The sequence below is a fragment of the Mercenaria mercenaria genome, unplaced genomic scaffold, assembly GCF_021730395.1.
Source record: "Mercenaria mercenaria strain notata unplaced genomic scaffold, MADL_Memer_1 contig_738, whole genome shotgun sequence".
NCBI classification, from domain to species: Eukaryota; Metazoa; Mollusca; class Bivalvia; order Venerida; family Veneridae; genus Mercenaria; species Mercenaria mercenaria.
Genome location: NW_026463635.1, coordinates 23,571 through 48,105, shown reverse-complemented (window position 1 = coordinate 48,105; position 24,535 = coordinate 23,571). Strand labels below are relative to the sequence as shown.

Genomic DNA, 24,535 nt, shown 5'->3' with positions numbered 1-24,535 from the left:
AAAAATCTCTGATGATGTTCTTAAGTGTCACGAAGTTTTCTACCTTGTGTAAGCTTTAGTAACACTTATGAAGCTTTTTATAAGTCGCTATCACGAGTCTCGTAAATAAAGGAACTAGATCATGTTTTAAATTGTCTTGACTGTCTCTTAAAGGTTTCTTAAAGTATTGCTAAAATACCATTACCATTCAAAGGGTAGGTGACGTCATTTGTGATTTCCCGATTGAGTATATTTTAGACAAATTGTGTGGATCTCATTCATAATTCTTTCTTACTTAAAAAATTGCCAAGTTCAATGGAACCTGAAATTTCCATATTGATATGAAATTTTCATAACGGTATGTGAAGTCATTAGTGATGTCCGTGTCACGTTTGCTACATTCAAAGTTCTGTGTTACTTTATCAGTAAACTTTTAAATTTTCAGTCAGGCTTATCAAAAGTTTCGTTATTTTCCATAGTTTAATTTTCATAACAGGCACATGTATGTGACGTCATTTTTGATGTCTGGATTAAATATTTTTTTAAATGATGTGTGCAGGTAGCATTCAAATTTACTTCATCAATAAAATATATAAAAAAATTGTTAAGTTCAACGTAATCTGAATATTTCAATATTTTCAATGATATGCAACGTTTTATAACAGGTATGTGACGTTATTTGTGATGTCGGATGTTTGCCACGTCCAAACTTCTTTATTTCTGTCACGCTTATTGACATGCTTATGTTACTTTGGTATATAAAGATCGTGTCCCCATTTTTTTAAATCAAAATTTTTTTGTTACATTTTTGTAATACTCTCATAAAAAGTATTCTTATAATGGTTCAATTTGCAATCTCAGTAATTACTTTTTTGAAAAAAGAAATTGGTCAAAAGTTAGAGGAAGAATTTATAATTGGTTGTGATTTTAACACCATTTTGAATACAAACACTTTCAAAAGAAATGAAGGGATTGGTAGCCATAGAAACTGCAGACAGAAATAAATGATATCATTGACATTGGAAATTTAATAGATATTAGGAGATTATGTAATCCATCAAAACTACAATATACATGGCTTTTAAACACAATTCCAATCATCCCCCGTAGATCTGACTAGTTTCATTAGCTGAGTGTTTCTATGTCAAATGTTGCACTATTCAATCAGGTTACCAAACAGAACATTCATGTTTGAAGGAGAATGAGATTTCATTAACACAAAAAGGACCTGGTTATTTTTCAACTAAACAATTTCACTGTACTTGAAAAAAGAATATCAAACAATAATAAGAAATGCCTTTCAGAAACTGTTACAATTAATATGGATGCAAACCAAACTTTCTGTGAGAAGTCATTTAAACAAAGAAGGATTCTGCGGTGAACAACGGTTTACGAGCGGACCGGTACGAGTGCACTGGGACGTCAATTATGACGTTAAATTACCGCATGACGTCCGATACATTACTCCTCGGGTAAATAAAGTTGAGCATAATATTATTTGAAATATTTCGATGAGCATGTCAGAAAGAAAACATTTAAGGCCTTAGGATATATCGTCTAATTTACCTAGGTTCATCGTTGAGATGCTTCAGCATTTTACAACTCAGGCGAAGGCCTTGATCATTTGTTAAATAAATTATTCCACCTAGATAACGAGATGAAAATAAAAACAAATAAAAAGAAAAAGAAATAAACAAAAAAAATGTATTGGATGAAAATATTTTGAACGAGTGTAAAAATAGCCATTCGGCTGGAGTTATTTTGCTATTCAGCTATTCTGCTATTCTGCTGGTGTTATTCTGCTATTCTGCCGGAGTAATTCTGCTAAAGTTATTTTGTTACTGGAGTTATTTGCTATTTTGCCATTGTGCCATTGTGCTGGTGGAGTTATTCTGCTATTCTGCTGGAGTAATTTTGATGGAGTTATTCCGCTATTCTGCTTTTCTGCCATCCTGCAAGAGTTATTCTGCTATTCTGCTTTTCTGCCCATTCTGCTGAAGGTAATCTGCTATTCTACTATTCTGCCATTCTGCGGGGTTTTTTTCTGCTATTCTGCTGGAGTTATTCTTCTATTCTGCTTTTCTGCTGGAATCATTCTACTGTTTTGCTGTTCTGCTTTTCTGCTATTCTACTGGAGTTATTCTGCTATTCTTTTCTTCTGCCAATCTGCTGGAGTTATTCTGCTGTTCTGCTATTCTGCTGGAATTATTATGCTATTCTGTTATTCTGCTGGAGTTATATTGCTATTCTATTATTCTGTTATTCTACTGGATATATCTGCTATTGTGCATTTTTGCCATTCTGCTAGAATTATTCTGCTTCTCTGCTATTCTGCCATTCTGCTCAAGGTACTCTGCTATTCTACTATTTTGCCATTCTGCTGGCGTTGTTCTGCTATTCTGCTGTAGTTATTCCTCTATTCTGCAAGTCTGCCATTCTACTAGAATTATTCTGCTATTTTTTCTATTCTGCTGGAATCATTTTGCTGTTCTGCTATTCTGCTGGAGTTATTATGCTATTCTGTTATTCTGCTGGAATTATTCTGCTATTCTGTCATTCCGCTGGAGTTATTCTTCTATTCTGTAATTCTGCTGGAATTACTCTGTTGTTCTGCTATTCTGCTATTCTGCTGGAGTAATTTTGCTATTCTACTATTCTGCTTACTTCACAAAGACAATAAGAACTCTAAATTAAATACTTTAAAGGAAGAACAGGACAAAAACAGCAGAAATGAAGTCAAAAATCATTGAGTATAGAATTAATAGAATGTTGATAAGAGCAACAAGGCAATGAAACAAATATAAAATATTTTGCAGCCTTAGAAAAAAATGCTGAAAAAAAATATACAAATTGATACTCAAAGATAAAGAAATAACTTTTCAAATGAAAATTAAAGGCAGAAGCAGAATTTTATAAACAGCTACAGTGCATTCGCGGTGCTACGAATCGCAATTTAACGAAATGCCGGTATACTACGAAAAGGTGTTGTGGTCCCAGCTGCTTTCCTTCTTATTTCTATGTTACAAAGTCGCGGTTTTACGAAAATGCAACTTTACGAAAAATGCGCTCCTACGAATGTATTGTTATGCCCTTAAAGCCTGTTTTCAACTTGTTTTAGTTGCGATTTTACGAATACCTGTATCGTCAAAGTTTTCACACCTTCCATAACGGCGTGAAAAACGCTTAAGAGTGGAAAGAGCTGGGCGTAAACAGTAATTCAAGTGAGAAAACTTAGTAATTAAATTCGAAATATATACGGAATAGGCGATTGCAATTTTTGTTCTCGTGCAACAATGTACCCTGTATATATTTTATGTATAGTGAAAAAAGGTGAAAAAAAAAACGATTTAAAGTTCTTGATACCATCTGAGTTCAGATTCAAATAAGATTTGTAAAAAACCCAGATGTACATATAAAATTGTTATACATATACTCCGATACGAAATACCACTGGTTACAATGTGTAAATATTAAGGTGCTGTATAGCGAAATTTCCTATACTGCGCTCGAACGAAAATGCGATATTACGAAAAAAACGACCGATCCCTTGGCTTTTCGTAGTATCGCGATGTATATAATAAAAATGTATCCAAAATATGCAATTACGATTTTTTAAAACAGATAATAGGTAAGGGTAGATTTCTCGGAAGCACAGAGCACCAAGAACATTGCCTCAGAGCCACGCATTTGTAAAGTAGGCCCACAACCAAAAGAAGCTGTAATAGAAAAATATTACAGACGGGTTGCTTCAAACAACAAGTACATATTAATTTATGTCAAACATAGATCGAGGAGGAGGAAGTGGTAAATGGTGGGGGTGGGAGGGGGAGGAATTTAAAGGGGAAAGATGAATATACAAAGGGAATGCTAACGTTCATTAATAACAGTCACGCTACAATGTAAACCACAAAAGCGCAGACAGTCATGCATCAAAATCAAACACACAACCACATCTCCAACTAAATAACCTAAACCAGGTGCCCGCTCGTGATGACATAATGCACGGAAGGGCACCTGGGGTCTTTCTCCACCATTAAAGCTGGAAATTCGCCATATGACATATCATGTGTCGGTGCGACGTTAAATCCAACAAAAAAGTAAATAACATAAAAAGTAAGACACAAAAAAGCAACAAAAGGGCACAGCATTAGACCCACAATCACATAAACGCATTCATATAAGCAGGACAAAAAAAAACAAACAATTGTATACCGCCCTAGGACTCCGGCAGCCAGAATAAAGTGGAGCCACGAAAACTAACTTAAAGTAAAGGGGGAAGTGATGCAAAAAGTAGCGCAAATGCAACGGAAAATTAGGAGGGGCAAAGAGGGAGTAAGGAGGAGGAAAAATCGCTCACAACGAATAAGAAAACATACAACTGACAATTCAAGACAAACAGAAAACCAGTTTTAATAGGGACACCGCCTTGGAACGGTCAGTAACCTATATAAAGGAAACTTGGGGTTTAAACGCTTCAAGAACATGCAAACCTTGCACTTACCCTATTTTTAACAAGTTACACAACACAATGTAAAAAAATCCCCGCTGAGAAAGGCTCAAACATTAGCGCCAAAATAAAAGGTTAATAAATTAAAACATAAAATTAAGATAAATCTAAGGTATGATAATTATACCAATGTACTCAACAAATTGTCTGAAGTCAGAAAACTGCAAGATAAACATCAACTCCCTCCGTCTATTGTATGTATTCAAATCACGTATATATATAATAATAAGACAAACATAAGACTTATGTTGATTTGGAGACAATATATGGGTTATCTTTATTATATTCTAAATTATAAAAGTGATCAATAAAATCGATCTCATTGGTCAAATCGGTCATTATTGATTATTTTTAAAATACGTATTTGAACGTTGCGGGCATGTTGGCAAAAGTTAGGAATCTTTTTGCATGCACTGAATCGTTGAAGAAGGTATAATTGGTTCTTACCGGAAAGAGCACTGTATCGCTGAAGAACATATATTTGGTTCTTACCCATAAGAGCACTGTATCGTTGAGGAACGTATATTTGGTTATTTTATACGCTTTTAAACGGTAAATGAAGTCACTATAATTATAATGTATATTTGCTCATGAGCTGATAAACAGCGACAACAGAAAATAAACGTATTTGGGTTCATTTCAACGTTGTTATTCTGCCTTTTTTCTCAAAATACGTCAAATCTCGAGTCCTGTTTTAAACCTGCTAAAAAGGCACCCGTCTCATAACGCTACAGACGATCGCTGTAAAGATTAGCCCGGTTTTGAGACAATGAATAATTTACCCATTTCAATACGCTACAGGCAATCGCAGTAAAAATTTGCCAGGTGCGCAAAGGATATAAAATAACACAAGCAATAAACTTGAAAATAAAACAATTTTCTATAAAGACTGATATCAAAAGGGAATAAAGCATTTGGGGCATTTATTTGACTACAGAACAAAGGCGTTCTATAGGTTTGACGATTTCAAATTTTTATACAATATAGAAAGAAAGACCATTATTAAAGTATTACAATCTTATATCAAGCGTAACTGTTAAACAGACGTTTGAGCAGAGTATATTTCTTATACGCGAAGTGAATTACTTGTAGTTAATGTCACGGTATAGAACTAGAATATCAAAACGGGTAGAAAATGTGTAGGCCGCCGGATAGCTCAGTCGGTAGAGCATCAGAACGGTATTCCGAGGCCCCGGGTCCGAGTTCCAGTCTGGCTGCACATTTTTCTCACTTTATGACATTTTGCGCCCAACGTGGGGCCGTGACTGTAAATACTCCGAGATTATGTTTACCTTATTCTCTAATTCCCATTAGAAATTTGAGGACGAATTTCATATAGCGGGGGAGTATGTCACGATTTAGGATTTGAATATTAAACGGGTAGAAAATGTGTAGGTGGCCGGATAGCTAGGTCGGTAGAGCACCGGAACGGTATTCCGAGACCCCAGGTTCGAGTCCCGGTCTGGCCGCACATTTTCTATACCGTGGCATTTAGAAAGACAAAAGAACCAAATAAACTACTTTACAACAAGCAAATAAGAAACGGACCAAAATATATAAATAATAAAGTCAGAAATGGTCCGCGTGTATATCAGAGAAACCCTCTTGTTGTTCAAATATATACATGAAACCGCAGAACGCAACAACAGACACAAAATATTAAGTTTTTAATATAAACAACTAATGAGAATTTTTCAAACAAACAAATCATTATTTAAATACAAATTAACAGAATCAAATTTATGTTATTTCTGCAATTTGCATGTTGAAACATTAGAAAACAAGAATTGTAACTCCGTACAGCAACTATGGAATAAACTACATATTTATCTTGACAAGAAAAACCTCAAAACACAACTCAATTTAGAGGTAGTCAGTTTCGTTTCGCTGGAAGAAACGTAGAACGAAAAATATAATAATCTTAATAATTATATTTCTAATTAAATCTTAAAATTTCAATTAAAAAAAAAAAAAAAACAGACACTCAGTTTTGACAGTTTCATATCTTATCTTAAAATCAGGATAAAACTTGAAAAAGAAATTGCATCACCAAATGTCAAAATAAACCAACATAATATCAAATGGTCTGGTTTCGAGGTATGAATGTAGATGCTGCCGGTAGAAAAAGAAAGAAAGAAAATATATTACTTATTTTACTTTACATAACAAAATGACACTTTCTAGAAAGTGTACCTGCAAATTTTTACATGGTTGTAGCAGGTAGAAGTAACCATTACAATTTAGATAACTATATTAACTTAGAGATGATCTAAACATTCCCATACATACACATTTTTAAATATTTCTTTTTCTCTTATATTAAAATTTGTTCACTTAAAAGTATATATATTTAACATCATCTTTGACATTTAATGCTTGTTTTGTTTAGGTGACCGTTAAATACATGTTTATATCTTTTGTCAAAACATTTTCCATGGCATCATATTTTTAAACGTATGAACATTGCCAAATGAATTAAGAAAAAAAATTAAAATAGAAATACCATTTTCATTCCAATAATGCAAATTAAATGTTTTAACAATAATACATGTAAAATGAAACAATCTTATGTACTTGCAATGAAATATTTAAGAATGCAACAAATTATAAGATTTTGCTATCAATATGTAACGCATAATATTGATCAATGAAGTTAATTCAGGTGAGAGATTTAAACACTATAATTTAAATACTGTAAAACAAAATAAAATAATATCAGAATCGGAAACAAACTTCAAACATAGCAGTTTACAGCCTGGAATGCATCAAAGACAGATATACTCTTTAAGTACTTACTTGGAACACAAGCATTTCTATTCCAGTAAAATCCAGAGACACATTTACAGGTTCCACTCTCACACTCTGTATCATCACCAGCACACTCGTCTCCAGACAGTGAACATGATTGTCCATATGGAACCACTGTCATTACAATAAATATAAAATAACCATGTTAAGCGAGGCTAAAGAATCAATGATAAAACACAATGGTTTCTGCAGACCTCTAAAATGATGGTAATCGTAAATGTTATCAGGTTTCAACAGGCATCATAACAATACATTTAATAAACAAGGATAAAGAATGCTTATGTCGCTGGATTGTACTTAGTAAATATATAATATAGAAAAGTCTGAAGTTAAAAAAAAGCGACCAATATGTATGATATTGTCCTCGTTTTAAACAAAATCAGTTCCAAACGTTTTAATTAATATTAAACACCTTCCAGTCTGGACATGATTTCTAAAAGAAACTGACCTCAAATGAATTGATATTGTTTTAAACAAGTGTTGAAAAAAAGGACTTTTAAAACCGATGTCTTTGCTTTACAACTCAGAGATAGACTGAAATACATTAACGATGACATCTTACCCGGGCAGGTTTGTGTGCTACAGTTCTGCAATTTAAATCGATTACCATAGCATGATTGTCCATCATTTTGCGGTGCAGGGTTAGTACAAAATCTCATTCTTAATTGTGTTCCTCCACCACATGTCACTGTACAAGCGCTCCAGTCTGGCCATGCCGCCCATCCTCCATCAACTACAATGACAACAAACATGTTAGATTTAAATGCAGTCATTGGATCAGTTTGATACAAATTATAGTCTTAGTCCTTACATTGCTTCATTATCTTCTTTTTTTCATGCTGTGTTTCTGTTCATTTCGCTGTCTTAAAATTTGATGCAAATAATTCATGCATGAGTGTTTTAATGAAGCAAGATACAAAGCTAAGTTCAATCGTCTACCTTCGACTGATTTGATATCATGATGGCGGTGATCATTTTACCGGAATTCTTTTACTTTTTGTTATTATTGATTTAGTACGGCAAATGGGCTGTTTTATTCTATATCTATTTTATTTATCTAATAGTGAAAGTTTATTTGCAACACCTGACCGTGCATTATATGACCGTATTGAACACGTGCGTATAAAACACCTGTTTTTTTGGTATTTGGACCGTTCAACAGTTTCATGTTAAACAAACGATAAAACCCGAAACGCGTGAAAATGTTCCGAATGTAAATCGGCTGGAGTAGGCTCTCTGTACAGTTTGTATTATGCGTCTTAAGATCAGAAAAGGCAGAAAAAAGCAATATTCAGTGAATCATTTCAATTTAAACTAAAATAAAATAGATATAGAATAAGAAGTTTATTTATTATTTTACTGTACAATACGAAATATATTTGGACTCGTACCAAGCTGGGAAAACCATATTTGAGACGCCACTCGTCCAAATATATCTCCGTATTGTACAGTTCAATGTTAAACAACTTAATAATCATTTTCACAAACTAAACATCTAACTACATTATTAATATAACTATTTAATCATTCTTAACATGAATATATTTTAATTCAATATATCTCACTTCGATTTGATTGTTTAACGACACTTGAGGAAAGAGCTAGAGTTTTTCCTAAAATACAAAAGTCGTATGCTTGTCTGCTGATGAAATTTTCTTGTAGTCCCATTAAGCGGTTTCATTCAAAACAACTCAGCGCCGATGGAGCCTCAGCGTGGGTTAAACCGTGATGTTAGTATTTATAACCTGCATTTATGACGCAATATATCATAATACCTTGGTATATACATGTTAATATCGAGGTCCACCTCTTTATCTTTTATATTTAAAAAGACAAATATATCTCACGCAATATACTATATTTATGCTTTATTACGTAAGGTATGCAATCTGTTTCGGTTAACAAGAAATACCAATCAAGCAATCAAGCATTAGCATTAGTAAAATGAACAATTTACTTTAGATACTGTATGATGTTGGAATGTATTTACAGGCCGAAACAGACATCACATCAAAAATCAAAATTGCTATATTGTAAATGCAACAAATGAGCTTTGCAATACGCCCTTTATTACAACTTAAACTGCGATCAGAACCGCAAACAATATCATACAATAGCAAGGCAAAAACACAGTGTTCATCATTCTAAATCATCACAAATTACAGTCGAAATTCTAATTCCATTTATAGATAGATATATTCAAGTTTTTCCTTATACTTAGTATAAGTCTTTATAAACTATGTGATCCCACGGAACGAGGCCATATATGACACTAGTGGGATTAGTTGAACAATCTTGGTAGAAAACTACTAGATGATCCTACATACCAAATATCTAGGCCCTAGGCCCCGTGCATTTTGACAAGATTATTTTCAAAGTCTCCCTAAGTAAGTCTATATAAAACGGTGTGACCCCCGGGGTTGGGGTCATTTTGGGTCATATTTTAATCATAAGGGATAAAAATTTGAACAATCTAGAGGAAAACCGGATGATGCTGTATACCAAATATAAAAGAAGATTTTTAAAGTTTTTCATTTCCGTTGCCATGACAACCAGAGTTCTACATGGAATTCAATACTTTGATTTTTTTACAGAAGACAATTCAAGGAGTACTCCTGGGAAGTTTTATCAAAACTGGCCGGGTGGTTTATAAGAAGATATTCGTTAAAGAAAATAGTGGACGGACGACGGACACTGGAGGCCGGACTGACGGATGTCGGACGGTGAACGATCACAATAGCTCAACATAACTTGACAAAGAAAGCAAAGGGCAAAACTGAAACGGAATGGAATGCCTGTCAAAAAAGGAAAATGATTGAGTCTGATGCACAATAAATTGAATGTGCTATCATTCACCTTCCAATATATCTTTTTAAAACCCCAGAATCTCAACAAGTATATATTCTGGATACGAAAAATAACCCCGATTATGCAAAATATATACACATTCAAGTAATCTAAAACCAGTCACTTTGAGCGTACATTACGTTTATTAAGCCTATGTGCATTCGTACTACATTGTTTTGGCGATGCGGCTTCTTAATGCATCTATGATCAATAAAATCGTCACACGCCTTCAGAAAAGTATGAAAAACATGCTATCATTGCTATAATTATTGTTGAATTATTGTTGTTAATAATAGGATTTGGGTCATTTGTGGCTAATTTGGGTTCATTATGTCGATAGCTGGATCCCAGCTTCACACATGTCATATACAATAGTTAAAGGGAACCAGATATTTGTTACTCGTTGTAAAACCCCATGTATAAATTTGGACCAATCAGAAACAAGTTCTATAAATAGCACCAATCAAAGCTCACTGCTGTTAAAGTATAAATAGGTAGATGGATGACAGAGAGCTCATTCGTTATCCAGCGAAGGAAGAAGACATCTCGAGGATTCAGCTAATTTTTTATCCCAGTACCTTGATGAGGAAGTTATTGCAACTACACTGTCAGGGCAGATGGACTATTAAAATAAGACGTTTGAAGTTCATAGACTAAAGAAGAGTTACAGAATTTCAACAAGGTTGAATGCTTCATGTAATAGCATATAGGCGCTGAGCATCCAGGAGTCAAGGCATTCATATAGAGTTGTAATTTAAATTAAGAGGACAGAGGCCGAGCATCTATGCGATGGACTCGTATGTTGTTGATTCGAAGACATTGTCTGATGGGAACTTCAGCAAAAAGACCAGTCAAATATAGAGTCTCAAGCCTATAGGAGTTTGAGCTGATAATTTTTAATGAAGATTGTTAGTTTGAAACATTTAGTGATTTGCCTGATCCCTGAAATTGTCTAGCTCATGACTGAAATCATTTACAAATCACTGGTACACGAATCCTTTAGGCAAGGAAGACGGAGGAAAATTTTATAAACGAGATATTTGGTCTCGCCAGCTTTACGTTTTAACAAAGGACATTCTGTTTCGTTTATCAGCTAATCTAAGACATAGTCACCTTAGGAATAGGACCCATTTCATAGTTCAAGATACTAAAGGCGTAGACACTTCCCTGTGTCATATAATTCGTATCGTGACAAACATTTGCCATATTTTCAAACCTTGCTCCCTTTTGTATGAGTGATAATTTTACCACTGTCGGTGTTATCTATAATTTCTCTACTAGGTTCAGGGCAAATGTTGATTCCAACTTTGACAGTCCATGTGATATAGTGTCAGATAGCAAAAGATAAGCCATTCCTATTGTCAAATGCTTAAGCAAAATGGCTTTCGCCTAGTATATGGGGTGTACCATGTGGAACAATTTGCCACAAAATATTAGGGATTCTGTAACAACCTCTTGTTTTTAATCTAGGGTCAAGGAACATTTTCTAAACTCTAGCTTTTTATATTATGTGAAACATATTCACAGTTTTACAAAAGAAATGAAATGATGGATAAATTTCATCTTAGATATGATATTGAATTTGAAGTCATAAACTGGCAAACATCTGAACTGTACCTTAGATGTAGATATTGGGCCCGTCTTATCAAGATACTTACGAGAATATTTCTCGTATCTTTCTCGTAAGTCTCTCGCAAGGTTCTCGTAAGTCTGGCAGGTGTCTTATGAAAATTATCGTAGCTACGATATCGTAAGTTTCTACATAAAATCCTCGTAAAGTTACGAGAGGGTCAGGGGTCTCGTAAATATTTACGATATCGTAAATAAAATGGCGGCATCCGTGTGAGCAACCACGACGAAACTTTCTGTCGAAAATACTGCAGATTGTTCAGCAGTAAAACTTGATTTTCCGTGTACATGTTGCACAACAGTGGATGAACTACGTCATCGATCATACAAAAGCACGGGCTTTGGGTCAGTGCGACACGAAGCGGAAGCGAGTGTAAAGGAAATATTGAGCACATAAATTCTGTTTATCTTCGCTGTTTCCTGTGTTGACAGATCAATTGGAGGGACATGCTGGTAATAATTATTGTAGAAATATTCGGTTATTTGGGTATAATTTTATAAGTGTCGATATTGCAGACTTCATCATCAACGGTTATTTGGGGTCAACTCGTACCCTCTTTACTTCGTATCAGTGTTTTTTATCATCTATATAATAAAAGAAAATGAATGTGCATGAGACTTGATTTTAATATATGTAGGTGGGTAGAGCATAAGGGTGCACTTATACTTCCTTGCTATTGAGCTAGCTTTTATAGCGACGTGGTAGAGTGTCCGCCTTAGGTGTGAGAGGTCCCGGGTTCGATTCCCGGTCAGGGCTGAAGTATGATCAGCCTGTTTCATTTGACGCCCAACGTAAATAACTCACGAGTAGATATGAATGGACACCTTGGAACGTCCCATAGAGGTTCAAACTCCTGGAATTCGAGGACGAATGAAGTATGATCAGCCTGTTACATATAAAAATAAATTAAATAGGCATCAATGATCTATATTCGATACGGACAAATGCCTGCAATCGAAGGGTATGTTTGACAGTATTGCAACTGTAACAGTCTCAGGAAAAATGTGCAGCCTCGACCGGGTTTCAAACCTCGGACCTTCTGCTTACCATGCCAAAGCTCTACCAACTGAGCTACATGTACCGAGGCCACCCGATACGAGAACCGCTACACACCTTCCCTCTTATTGCAAGACATTAGCACTCCTGGCCAATGTCTGCTGCAGACTGTTAACTGAATTCAGATTCACACCCCATCCAAACTGCTTTGCCCTGCATGGACTCCAAGGGTGAGCATCCTGGACGAGCCACCAAATGTAACAGTCTCAGGAAAAATGTGCAGCCTCAACGGGGATTCAAACCTCGGACCTTCGGCTGGCCATGCCAACGCTCTACCAATTGAGCTACCGAGGCCACCCGATACGAGAACCGCTTATTCAACTACACAACTAATATGACCTGTCTGTATTGAACATATGTTTACTGGATAATAAAGTCAAGGAATTCTCTTGCCCTCCAATAAATTAACTGAAAGCCGCCTAGCCTGCATGATAGTCATCAGGTAACCCAATGCCTAGTCGAGAGTCCTCTAAGGGGTTTTGTATCTGGCTTGAAATCTTGATTTGACATATTTGTGATATTACATATGTCATGCAATGTAAGTTACAAATGAAACATTCTTATCACACAAGCTCGGTATCACAGTTTATTATAATGTCTTTAAAACTATTTATGTTGCAGAATGCCAGAAGAAATTACAGACAACAATACTGCTCAGTGCAGTAACCAGACCTGAAAAAAACACTGCTCAAGGCAAACTTGGGACAGAGTGCTGCATACATGGGCTTATGCACAAACTGAGATTTTGCAAGTCAACTGTCAAAGTCATAAAGAGAGGTAATAAAAGGAATGGAATCCATAATACCTTTTAAACTGTTAAGCAGATATTTAACCTATGACAAATATATGAGTTATTATTGAGATAAAAATTATAAAAAATAGAAAATAGCAAGAAATTTATATTTAGTTATAGTTATGTTCATGATAAAAAATAATTGGCTGCCAAATTATAACCAAAGTCATTATAACCCTTCTAAGGTAGTTTGTTTGCCTTAAACCAACTATTTCTGTTTTCTTAATATTGTATTATAAATAAAGTTCTAAACAGTGACATTTTTTTTTGTAACAGATCTATAGTGGACAATGTTGAACAGAGTTGAAGTCCTGGAATCTCGGTCAACTGCAGATAGCAGCATGGCGTAAAGCAGACGTCTTGTTTCCCAGTCCAGTTTTAGTCAGGTATTCTTGGTGGTATGTGACAAAAAAGCCATTAAGTTTTTTTTTCTTCCTCTTGAATTCATACAATTCATACAGTCATATAGAACCATGAAAATGTCATTTAAGTTTATAAAATGTTCAAAATGAAGTAATTATAAAATTCCTTCATTCTAAAGATATAATTATGTCTTTGTCTGAATTATAGTAGCAAATATATATATTCCTTCTTATCTTAGAGTGATAGTAATAAATGTATTGCACATTATAATTATAAATAATTTAATAATTCTTCATATTAAAGCATATTTTATTGTTTGTTTCTGAAAAAAACAGTTGACAGACCATATTACTGATATTACATTTTGTCATAACTATAGCTTTAATAAACCAGGATAAGTTTGAACATTAGCTTTACTTTTTCAGGCAACACAGGTTTTTAGAGGTCTGCAAGTACAGAGTTTTAAATTGTGAAACAAAGTAAGTTATTTTTTGTCTTTTCTAAGACCTGTAGGGCATATTTAAGACATACATGCTATACTATTCACTTTTACTTCTCAGAATTCTTTCATATATATGTCATACCAGATAGCACACAGTACTGTTTGTCCATATAGAGTACACCTTTTATTTGCTTGCAAATATTTTGACTTTTCACAACTGATGTGGTATCAGTTGCCCTTTGTTGCTGTGCATTTGAAACCCACACTAGGGTATAGCATTCTTTCATGCAGGAAAGTTATCCAGCTAATTTACATAGTGTTGGTTGTTAAAACAAGTCCCTGCTCTATCTTGCGTGAAGTAATACCTGGGGTCTTCTGTCACCATTAAAAGCTTGAAAGTCATACTAAAAAATAGTTTTGTCCCTTTTAAGTTCCTTACATTTTGATGTTAACAAGAAAGCAGAAAGCTGGAATTTCTACAATTTAAAAATTAATCAATCATTTTTAATAATGTGCCAGGAGTTTTACATATCAGCAGGTTTCTCAAGCACTACTTTATGAAATGCTTTCAAAGGTCAGTCACACATGTCTTCTTCATCATTAGTTGATCTCACAGACAGGTCACATAGAGCTCTCTAGCTTTTATTTTGTCAGAATTGTGCCTCTTTTTTAAACTAGAGATTTTGGTAACAGTTTTGCCTGTGTCTCAAAACACTACTAGGCCTTCATAAATTACTTTGCTGTCATCAGATAACCTCACAGGGCAAGTTGTGTAACTCTAGCTTCAGTCTTGTCAAAATTGTGCCTCTTTTAATTTAGAAAATTTTATTAAAGATTAATGCATGTAAGCTGGTTTCTCATAAACAACGTCCCATATGATGATAATATTTTCAGCTTTAGAATAGTTAAATACACATCAATTAAAACATGGATGTATATGTGACAGCCCTGATTTTAAGGGTTTGGATAGTAATATTTTAAAATCAAGAGTTATATCCCTTTGTTAGTTTTATTGTGTTTTGTGTGCATTCATGTGCCTTGACCCTAGGTCAAAATTTTCTCTCTGAAATGCTTTAATTTCATTGGATTAGTCTTTCATAAGATACTTGGTCATTGTCTGTATAGTCATGTAACTGAATACTTGGAATATAAACTAGCTATTTTTATTTAGGGACCCAGAATGTCAAAAATAAATGTTTAACATTAGGTATATGGGCATTTTCTCCAACAATTTAGTGACCCAGCCCAAAATCTAGGGGCCATGGGCTACTAAGCCCCTGCTAATTTATATCCTTGAATACATGTATTGAGCTTTTTATTTTAAAACAGTTGAATTAATATTGGATTAAATACAGGTTTTTTTATTTCACTCACTACAGTTTGTAATTATCAATTCAATGGTCCCATAAAGTGCTTAGTAATGATTTTATCTTTTATGCTATTGGCTCATTCTGTTTAGACAGTTAATATTTTGTTCCATAATATCACTTTATTATATCACTGTCTCATTATCTATTTGCACTGTAAACCATTTAATCATTTACAGACCTCTAACCAGATCACAGAGAGTGTGTGTGTGTTATGCTGTGCTGAGATATTGCTATGACATATGGTGCATTAAGGTCCATAACCTGGTATGCATAATTTGTATTTGTAACCTTTAATTAATTGCATAGCAATGTACATTTGAGTTTACACACTTCCTGAAGTATATGTAATTTAGGTGTAATATGCCACTACACACACATGTATATGTTTGAGCCTGAGATGTCATTATTTGATTAAGAGATGTGCTTAATATGAACTGTACGGTATTTTGTGTAACAACTTTGTGTCTTACATAATTGTAAGTATTTATAGTAAGTATTGTTCATATGTACTTTCAGGATGCGTTATACTAAATACTATGGAGATACTAATATTAAAATAGTAAAACTACAAAATTGGTAAATTGCTTGTTGACCTTAACAAAGGAATGAGAAGAACCCATCCCCATAAACACAATTAGTTTTTACAGCCAATCATTATGGCATCCTATAGAAACTAACAGAGTGGCACATACATATTCTGTATTACTGTAGGTTGAAATTATTGTTTTGCCCATACCAAAGTTTTAGATATGGGTAGATCATCAGTTTTTTTATGCCCCCAAAGGGAGGCATATAGTTTTTGAACCGTCTGTCTGTCTGTCGGTCTGTCCGCAATTTTCGTGTCCGGTCCATATCTTTGTCATCGATGGATGGATTTTCAAATAACTTGGCATGAATGTGTACCACAGTAAGACGACGTGCAGTGGGCAAGACCCAGGTCCATAGCTCAAAGGTCAAGGTCACACTTAGACGTTAAAGGATAGTGCATTGATGGGCGTGTCCGGTCCATATCTTTGTCATCGATGGATGGATTTTCAAATAACTTGGCATGAATGTGTACCACAGTAAGACGACGTGTCACACGCAAGACCGTAGCTCAAAGGTCAAGGTCACACTTAGACGTTAAAGATCATTTTTCATGATAGTGCATTGATGGGCATGTCCGGTCCATATCTTTGTCATTTATGCATGAATGTTTGACACAGTAAGACGATGTGTCGCGCGCAAGACCCAGCTCCGTAGGTCAAAGGTCCTAAACTCTAACATCGGCCATAACTATTCATTCAAAGTGCCATCGGGGGCATGTGTCATCCTACGGAGACAGCTCTTGTTTTCTTCATATTTTTTTCACAATACAGTGTTTAAACTAGAATTGCAGACAGAGCAATTGTAAACAATTCTTACATTCAACTAAACTTCTTTCAGAAAATTGCACTAAAGTAACACAGTGATTATGACTGAAAGAAAATAATAGGATATTTGTTTTCATATAGAGAAATTAAAATGAGGGTTGGATCAATCATTGGTCAGTCAGTTGAAGTAGTTGAGGGTGGTTCTTTACATTATTTGATGGAAAAACATGTATATATGGTGGTTTTTTTTTCAGGTATTATATGTGTTGACAACTGTACAAGACATCCTATTGAAGACAGTTGTGAGTGAGCAACAGCCCAAGACACCTTGTTAATGCTGCCCTGTTACCTACTGAGTTTCTACATACAAGTCAAGTAAGTACTTGCTAAACTGAATTCATTTGAAGCTTTTTTAGCTTGACTGTATGAAGTATATGGAGGGCTGTCCTACTTGCCCTGGCATCAGCATCCATGTCTACACCTGTTAGTACAAGGTGGATTTTCTTCAAACTTAAAACCACATCATATGACACAAGGGACAAAACTCTGGCACCAGTATTCCATGAATTATTCCCCTTTTGTACTAAAAATTTCAGGTTAAATTTTCAGTGCACTTTTCATTCTATTAATTATTAATTGATTAAAACTTGAAATACATTGCAGTTGTTCCACGTCATCTCCCACATCAAAATGACACAAGGTTCCAAAAAAATACACAAATTTTTAATGAATTATGCAAAATTGTACTTACTTAAAGAATGAATCTGGGTCATGTTGAGTCAAAAACAAGGCCCACTCGGTCGAATCAAAGGAAAGCTTGTAAACACTAGAGGTCACAGTTGTGACTCAATCTTTATGAATTTGGTCAGAATGTTTATCTTGATGGTCTCTAGGCTAAGTTTGAAACTGGGTCATGTGGAATTAAAAACTAGGTCACTAGGCCAGATCAAATGAAAATCTTGTCAATACTTTTAGAGTTCACAGTTTAAGTTGGAACCTGATGAGAATTGGTTATAATAATTGTCTTGATAATCTGTAGGACTGGTCAACTTTGAATCTGGGTTATCTGGAGTTAAAAACTAGGTCAATCTTCATGAAACTTTGTCAGGATGTTTATCTTGATGATCTTAATGCCAAGACTGAATCTGGGTCATGTGGTTTTAAAAACTAGGTCACTAGGCTAGATCAAAGGAAAATCTTGTTAACACTGTAGAGACCACATTTTAAGTTTGAAACTCATGAAAATTGGTCAGACTGCTTGTCTGAATGAATTCTAGGTCAGGTTTGAATATGGGTTAATATGGGTCAAAAACTAGGGCACCCAGTCAAATAAACAAAAAAAAAACGGGTGTATGTGCAATAGGGGCTGCGTTTTGGAATGGATATTGGTGAAATTTTATCAGAATTAATTTCTTGATGAAATCTAGTTAAAGTTTGAATCTGGGCCATCTGGGTCAAAAAACTAGGTCACATGGTCAAGTCAAAGAAAAACATTGTGTCTGCAATAGGGGCTGCATTTGTCATTTGATGTGCATGAAACTTATTCAGAATGTTTGTCTCCTCAAATCTCAGATGATTTTTTTATCTGGGTCACCTTGGATGAAAAACTAGGTCAGCAGGTCAAATAAAAGAAAAGGTTTATACTCTAGGGCCTACATGTTTGATTAAATCTTTATACAGCTTTGTCAGAATGTTTGTTATCAGTCATTAGATCAAATAAAAGAAAAAGCTTGTTTACACTCATAAGGCAACATTTTTGGTCCAATCTTAATGAAAATAGATCAGATTATTCACTAGGTTAAACATGTTTACACTGTTATGGTATGTTACTCAGGTGAGCAACCTAGGCCATTTTGTTACTTAAATTTTAAAGTAAAAGTTTTATTTTGATGAACATTCACTCTAACTCTGTTATTATTAAAGGGTTTTTAATTCAACTTAAAATAGTTGTTTGGCATCATCACCCACATCACATGACACAAGGTCCACAACTGGCACAGTATTTCATGAATGGTGCCACCATTTTAGCTAAGTTCAGGTGAGCTGTTAGTGTAGGTGGATGGTTCGTTGTACATCGCCCGGCTTCCTGTGTTAGTAATTTCATTTAAACATCTTCTCCGCTTAAACTACCGGTCAGAATTACACAAAACTTGGTCAGTAACATCCTGTCATGGACTTTTAATTAAATAGTTTTCTAAGATTCTTCTTGGTCTTTAGTGGCCATCAAAAGCTAAAGGAAGAAAAACTTTTAAATGACTTCTTCTTATGAACCGCTTGATGGATCTTTATTAAATTTGGTTTGTAGCATTAATTAAAGGTCCTCACCAAAGTTTGTTCAAAGTTAGGGCACTTGGGTCCCCTTTTAGGGGCAGCTAGAGGCTGAGCTAAAAATAGAAAAACCTTTAACCTACATTTGTCATGAACAGCTGAATGTATCTTCTTCAAACTTGGTATATCCAGAGCTAAAAATAGAAAAGAAGTAGATAACTTCTTGTCTTGAAGCTAGTTCAGATGTGATCAGTACAAACCCTAGTTGTGCATTGTGCATGTTAGGGTCTTACCCTTATCCTGCTTAATTTCTATAATGAATTAGTCACAGTACCATTAACTGAAAAAGGGGTACTTATGAAAAATAAACTGACTAAATGGTAAACAGTGGAGATCATGATCAGACTGCATAGATGTGCAGGTTATTCATGATTTACACTGGTCGCAAAGACAGAATCAGTTGTGTCCAGCATGATAAGAGTTAACATATATTCTGCTGAGTTATGGAACTTTGTTTTTTGTTAGCTCACCAGAGCACAAAGTGCTCAAGGTGAGCTATTGTGACCAGTCATTGTCCGGCGTCCGTCGTGCACCAACATTTGCCTTGTGAACACTCTAGAGGCCACATTTGTGACCCAATCTTTATGATTCTTGGTCAGAATGTTAGTCTTGATGAGCTCTAGGTCAGGTTTGAAACTGGGTCATGTGGGTCAAAACCTAGGTCAGTAGGCCAGATCAAAGGAAAAGCTTGTGAACACTCTAGAGGCCACAGTTATTACCCAATATTTATACAACTTGGCCAGAATGTTTGCCTAGGTCAAGTTTGAAGCTGGGTCATGTGGGGTCAAAAGCTAGGTCACCTGGACAAATCAAAGGAAATACTTGTGAACACTTTAGAGGCCACAGTTGTGACCCAGTCTGTATGAAACTTTGTCAGAATGTTTGTCTTGATTATAGTTTGTAGGACAAAGATCAAGGTCACAGTGACTCGGAACAGTTAAATGGTTTCCGGATGATAACTTGAGAACACGTTTGGGCCTAGGATCATGAATTTTGATACACAGGTGTAACATCATGAAATACAGGTCAAGTTCTACTTTGAGTTCAGTAGGTCAAAGGTCAAGGTCACAGTGACTCGGAACATTTAAATGCTTTCCGGATGATAACTTGAGAACGCTTGGGCCTAGGATCATAAATTTTGGTACACAGGTGTAACATCATGAAATACAGGTCAAATTCTACTTTGAGGTCAGTAGGTCATAGGTCAAGGTCACAGTGACTCGGAACAGTTAAACGGTTTCCGGATGACAACATGAGAACACTTGGGTCTAAGATCATAAATTTTGGTACACACATGTAACATGAGAAAATACAGGTCAAGTTTGACTTCGACGCTAGTAGGTCAAAGGTCAAGGTCACAATAACACAAACAGTTAAACGGTTTCCAGATGAAAACTTGAGAACACTTGGGCCCAGGTTAATGAAAATTATAGGGAGGTTTGGTTATGACCAGCAGATGACCCCCACTGATTTTGAGGTCAGTAGGACACAGGTCAAGGTCACAGTGACCCGGAACATTTAAAAAGGTTTTCAGACAATAACTTCAGAAGGCTTGGGACTAGGATCACGAAACTTAATAGGGAGGTTGGTTATTACCAGCAGATGATTTGTATTGATTTTGAGTTCCAAAGGTCAAAGGGCAGAGTGACCCAAAACATTTAAACCTTTTCCAGACAATAACTTGAGAACGCTTCGGCCGAGGATCATGAAACTTCATAGGGAGGTTGATCATGACCAGCAAATTACCTCTATTGATTTTGAGGTCAGTAGGTCAAAGCTCAAGCATGTTCACTGTCGACATTGGCTTAGTTCTGTGACAAGGACATATTGTGGGGGTATAATTCGTCACTCCTGTGACAACTCAACTATTCATTAAAATTGATCTATAGCATCATTGTAAGGTCATCTCTCAAATTTGTTCAAATGAGGGCACTTGATCTGTTTTATGCTTTTATACTGATCACAAATATTATTATTCATGATTCTGTGTGTCATAAATATATTCCCTGTCATATGGTGAAGGTCTTGGACCTTCTTAATTCGTCCGTCACATTAGCTGGTATACTCAATTGCTCTTACAGTTGCCATACATGGTATGATTAGGCTTAAGAAGTAGATGATCCCAAATGTTTTGGGGATTAGTAGGTCAAGGTCATACAGATCAGAGGAACAACCCATCATGGGGGCATACACGTTCTTCAAACAGCTCTTATGAATATGTGTATCTTGACTGATTTCTTTTTTTTTTTTTCAGGTATCAATCAAAGATTGGCAATGGTGTTTACAGAACTGAAAGCCAAGCTGTGATTTTTGAAAATTTATTATAAAGTTCTAAATGGAAATACAATTTGAAAAGCACAGACAACTTCTTGTATTTTTAAGCTAAACCCCTTAACCATAGTGTTTAAATTTATTGATTACAGACATAAATGTATGCCGTGAAGTTCAGTTTAAAATGACTAAATATAAACGCTGTAACAGGAGGATTGGTCAATAGCTGAAAGGTCAAGCTCTAAGGCCATTATTCACAAGCCAAATGATTTTGTGTCTCTGAATCTCGCATAGAGAGAAGATATCAAAAGGTCATATTTATGCCCAACTTTGAAGAATATGTGGTGAATTGTTTTGCTCATTGTTGGTCTGTCTGTCGGCATCGTTTTAATAGGAATGGTCTCTGTCCTGACGTTCGTCCGTAACATTTCTATCGCTAAGTATATATCCTAAACCCCTCCAAGGATTTTCATGAAACTTGGGTCAAATGATCACCTCATTGGAACAATGTGCAGAACTTATGAGTCAACCGTGTCTGCTCTGTATCTCCTTAATCCCTTGAAGGACTTTCATGAAACTTGGGTCAAATGGTCATCTCATCAAGACAATATGCAGACCTCGCGAGTCAGCCGTGTTGGCTCAGTGTCAAATGTTTGAGCTCTGTATCTCCCAAACCCCTTGAATTATTTTCATGAAACTGGTCAATTGATCACCTCATCAAGACAATTGTAAGAACTTATGAGTCAGCCATGTTGGCTCAAGGTCAAGGTCACAACTCAAGGTCAAAGGTTTGAGCCTTCATTTTGGGTCTGCTAGTATCTTCTAAACCCCTTTAAGAATTTCAAATTCATAGATGTTGTCATATAATTAACAACGTCAGTGCTTCCACCCATTACCATCAGCCCTTTCATTAGCTATAACAGCGGCGGCGGACAGCTGTCTTTAAGATTGCCTTGTCTGGTCAATAACTAGATAATACTTGTGCCTACAGTAGTCAAACTTCATGGGACTATTACCTGTAGACAGCAGATGACCCTTACTGCTGTTGGGATCGGTGGAATAACGTTCATAGTAATTTTGAGACTGTAAACAGTTTCCGACCAATATTTCAAGAATGCGTTGGACTACTGACGCTAAGCTTTATAGAATTGTCTGTGGTAAGTAGACTTCTATTGTCACAAGGACGTTGAGACTGAAAACTTTGTCTGCTGTATACTTGAAGAGTGCTGCAGCTGACAGATTTAGAACTACAATATGATTTCCTGTCGTCATCAAATGATCATTACGGGTCAGTTGTTTGAAGGTCATGGTGACCTCTAGACTGAAAATGTTCTCCGGCCAATATCTGAAGAACCCTTTAGCCTACAGCATTTAAACGTCCTTGGAAAATTGAATGTAAATGACCTATACTTTTTACCTGTCAGTATGTCGGAGGTCAGGGTCACTGATCCTTGGACTGAAAAATTTCTTCTTAACTGTAGAACACTTGCTCCTACTCTAATTCACAGGGGGCCTCCGTGGCCGAGGGGTTAAGGTCGCTGACTTCAAATCACTTACCCCTAACCGACGTGGGTTCGAGCCTCACTCGTGGTGTTGAATTCTTCATGTAAGGAAGCTATCCAGATGACTTACGGAAGGTCGGTGCCCGCTTATGATGAAATAATGCACGGAGGGGCACCTGGGGTCTTCATTCACTATCAAAGCTGGAAAATCGCCATATGACCTATAATTGTCGGTGTGAATTAAACAACAACAAAAACCTAACTTCACAGACATATTTTCTATTTTCAACATAATTATGACACTTGAGGTTTTTGCTGTTGATGAGTCGAAGTCAAAGTGAAAAAGATGCTCATTCATATGATTTACATACTAAGCCGGGGTTTGAACCTGTATTGAAGTATGGGAAGTTTTTTGTTATCACTAGGTTAGGAAAGAAACAGCCATAAGTGTCATTTCGTCATGATCTGTACGAAACAAGGCCGGAATGATTATTTTCGTAAAATCGCGACCAAGTTTGAAATTTGGGATCAAAAGAAGATCAAATCGCAAAATACACGTTTACAACTAATGTCACATTTTCTACTTTATGTTTATTGTTTTGATGAATTCAAGTTACAAACTGTTCATCTGCGAGCAAAATTACGTCACTAGTTGAAATCATAGAAACTAGCACACTTTTCTGTACACCTGTCCTGTCAACTTCTAGTATTTCGACAGAGTAAGATAGGTATGTCTGTCAGAAAAATTCTGAATAGTACATGCAATGATTAATCACAGGTGCCCATCCGGCATTCTTTAAGAACGGGTGGACACTTATAAATACTGACCTCCCGTAAGCCATACTGACAACATCCTCACGTGATGTTTCGAACCCACAGCGAGGCAAGTGATTCGAAGTCAGCGACCTTTACCACTCGGAGACACCATTCATTAATGTTACCAAGCAACTGGTGGGAACGCAATGCATGGAAACATGGTACCGTACATTATCTTGTGTATATTTCTACATATTCATAGTTATTTTAAGCATATATGACCCGCGCCATGAGAAAACCAACATAGATCCATGCTGTTCGCTAACAGTTTCTCTAATTCCAATAGGCTTTGAAAGCGAACAGCATGGATCCTGACTAGACTGCGCGTATGTGCAGGCTGGCCGGATCCATGCTGGTCGCAATGCCACTATCATGTTGGTTTCCTCATGGCGCGGCTCATATGTATTACCCAGAGGGACTTGAAAATCTTGCAGATTGGGCCGTGATAGATCGGATCTTTTTCAATGGTGT

The 24,535-nt window shown here is 35.8% G+C and overlaps 1 protein-coding gene, 1 long non-coding RNA gene and 1 other non-coding gene across 5 annotated transcripts in view; 1 reads left to right on the top strand and 2 right to left on the bottom strand.

Moving 5' to 3' along the window:
• The window catches only part of LOC128554781 (coadhesin-like), a gene marked incomplete at both ends in the record, with an annotated part of 48,743 nt that overhangs the window by 10,146 nt on the left and 14,062 nt on the right, over positions 1-24,535 (bottom strand). Inside the window, 2 exons of the mRNA XM_053536088.1 lie at positions 7,283-7,408; positions 7,857-8,027. Coding sequence (XP_053392063.1) covers positions 7,283-7,408; positions 7,857-8,027 — 297 coding nt within the window. The remainder of the gene's footprint in view (positions 1-7,282; positions 7,409-7,856; positions 8,028-24,535) is intronic.
• Positions 11,780-21,848, top strand: LOC123539736 (uncharacterized). 3 transcript variants are annotated; one of them, XR_008369694.1, is made up of 7 exons: positions 11,780-12,223; positions 13,449-13,604; positions 13,897-14,006; positions 14,409-14,462; positions 15,972-16,059; positions 17,402-17,522; positions 21,730-21,848. It is a non-coding gene; the product is annotated as an uncharacterized LOC123539736 (long non-coding RNA). The 3 variants fall into 3 exon arrangements; XR_006684084.2 differs by lacking the exon at positions 21,730-21,848 and having other exon boundaries at positions 17,402-17,926; XR_006684085.2 differs by lacking the exon at positions 21,730-21,848 and having other exon boundaries at positions 13,897-14,018; positions 17,402-17,926.
• On the bottom strand, positions 13,049-13,121 carry Trnaa-ggc (transfer RNA alanine (anticodon GGC)). Its single transcript has one exon. It is a non-coding gene; the product is annotated as a tRNA-Ala (tRNA).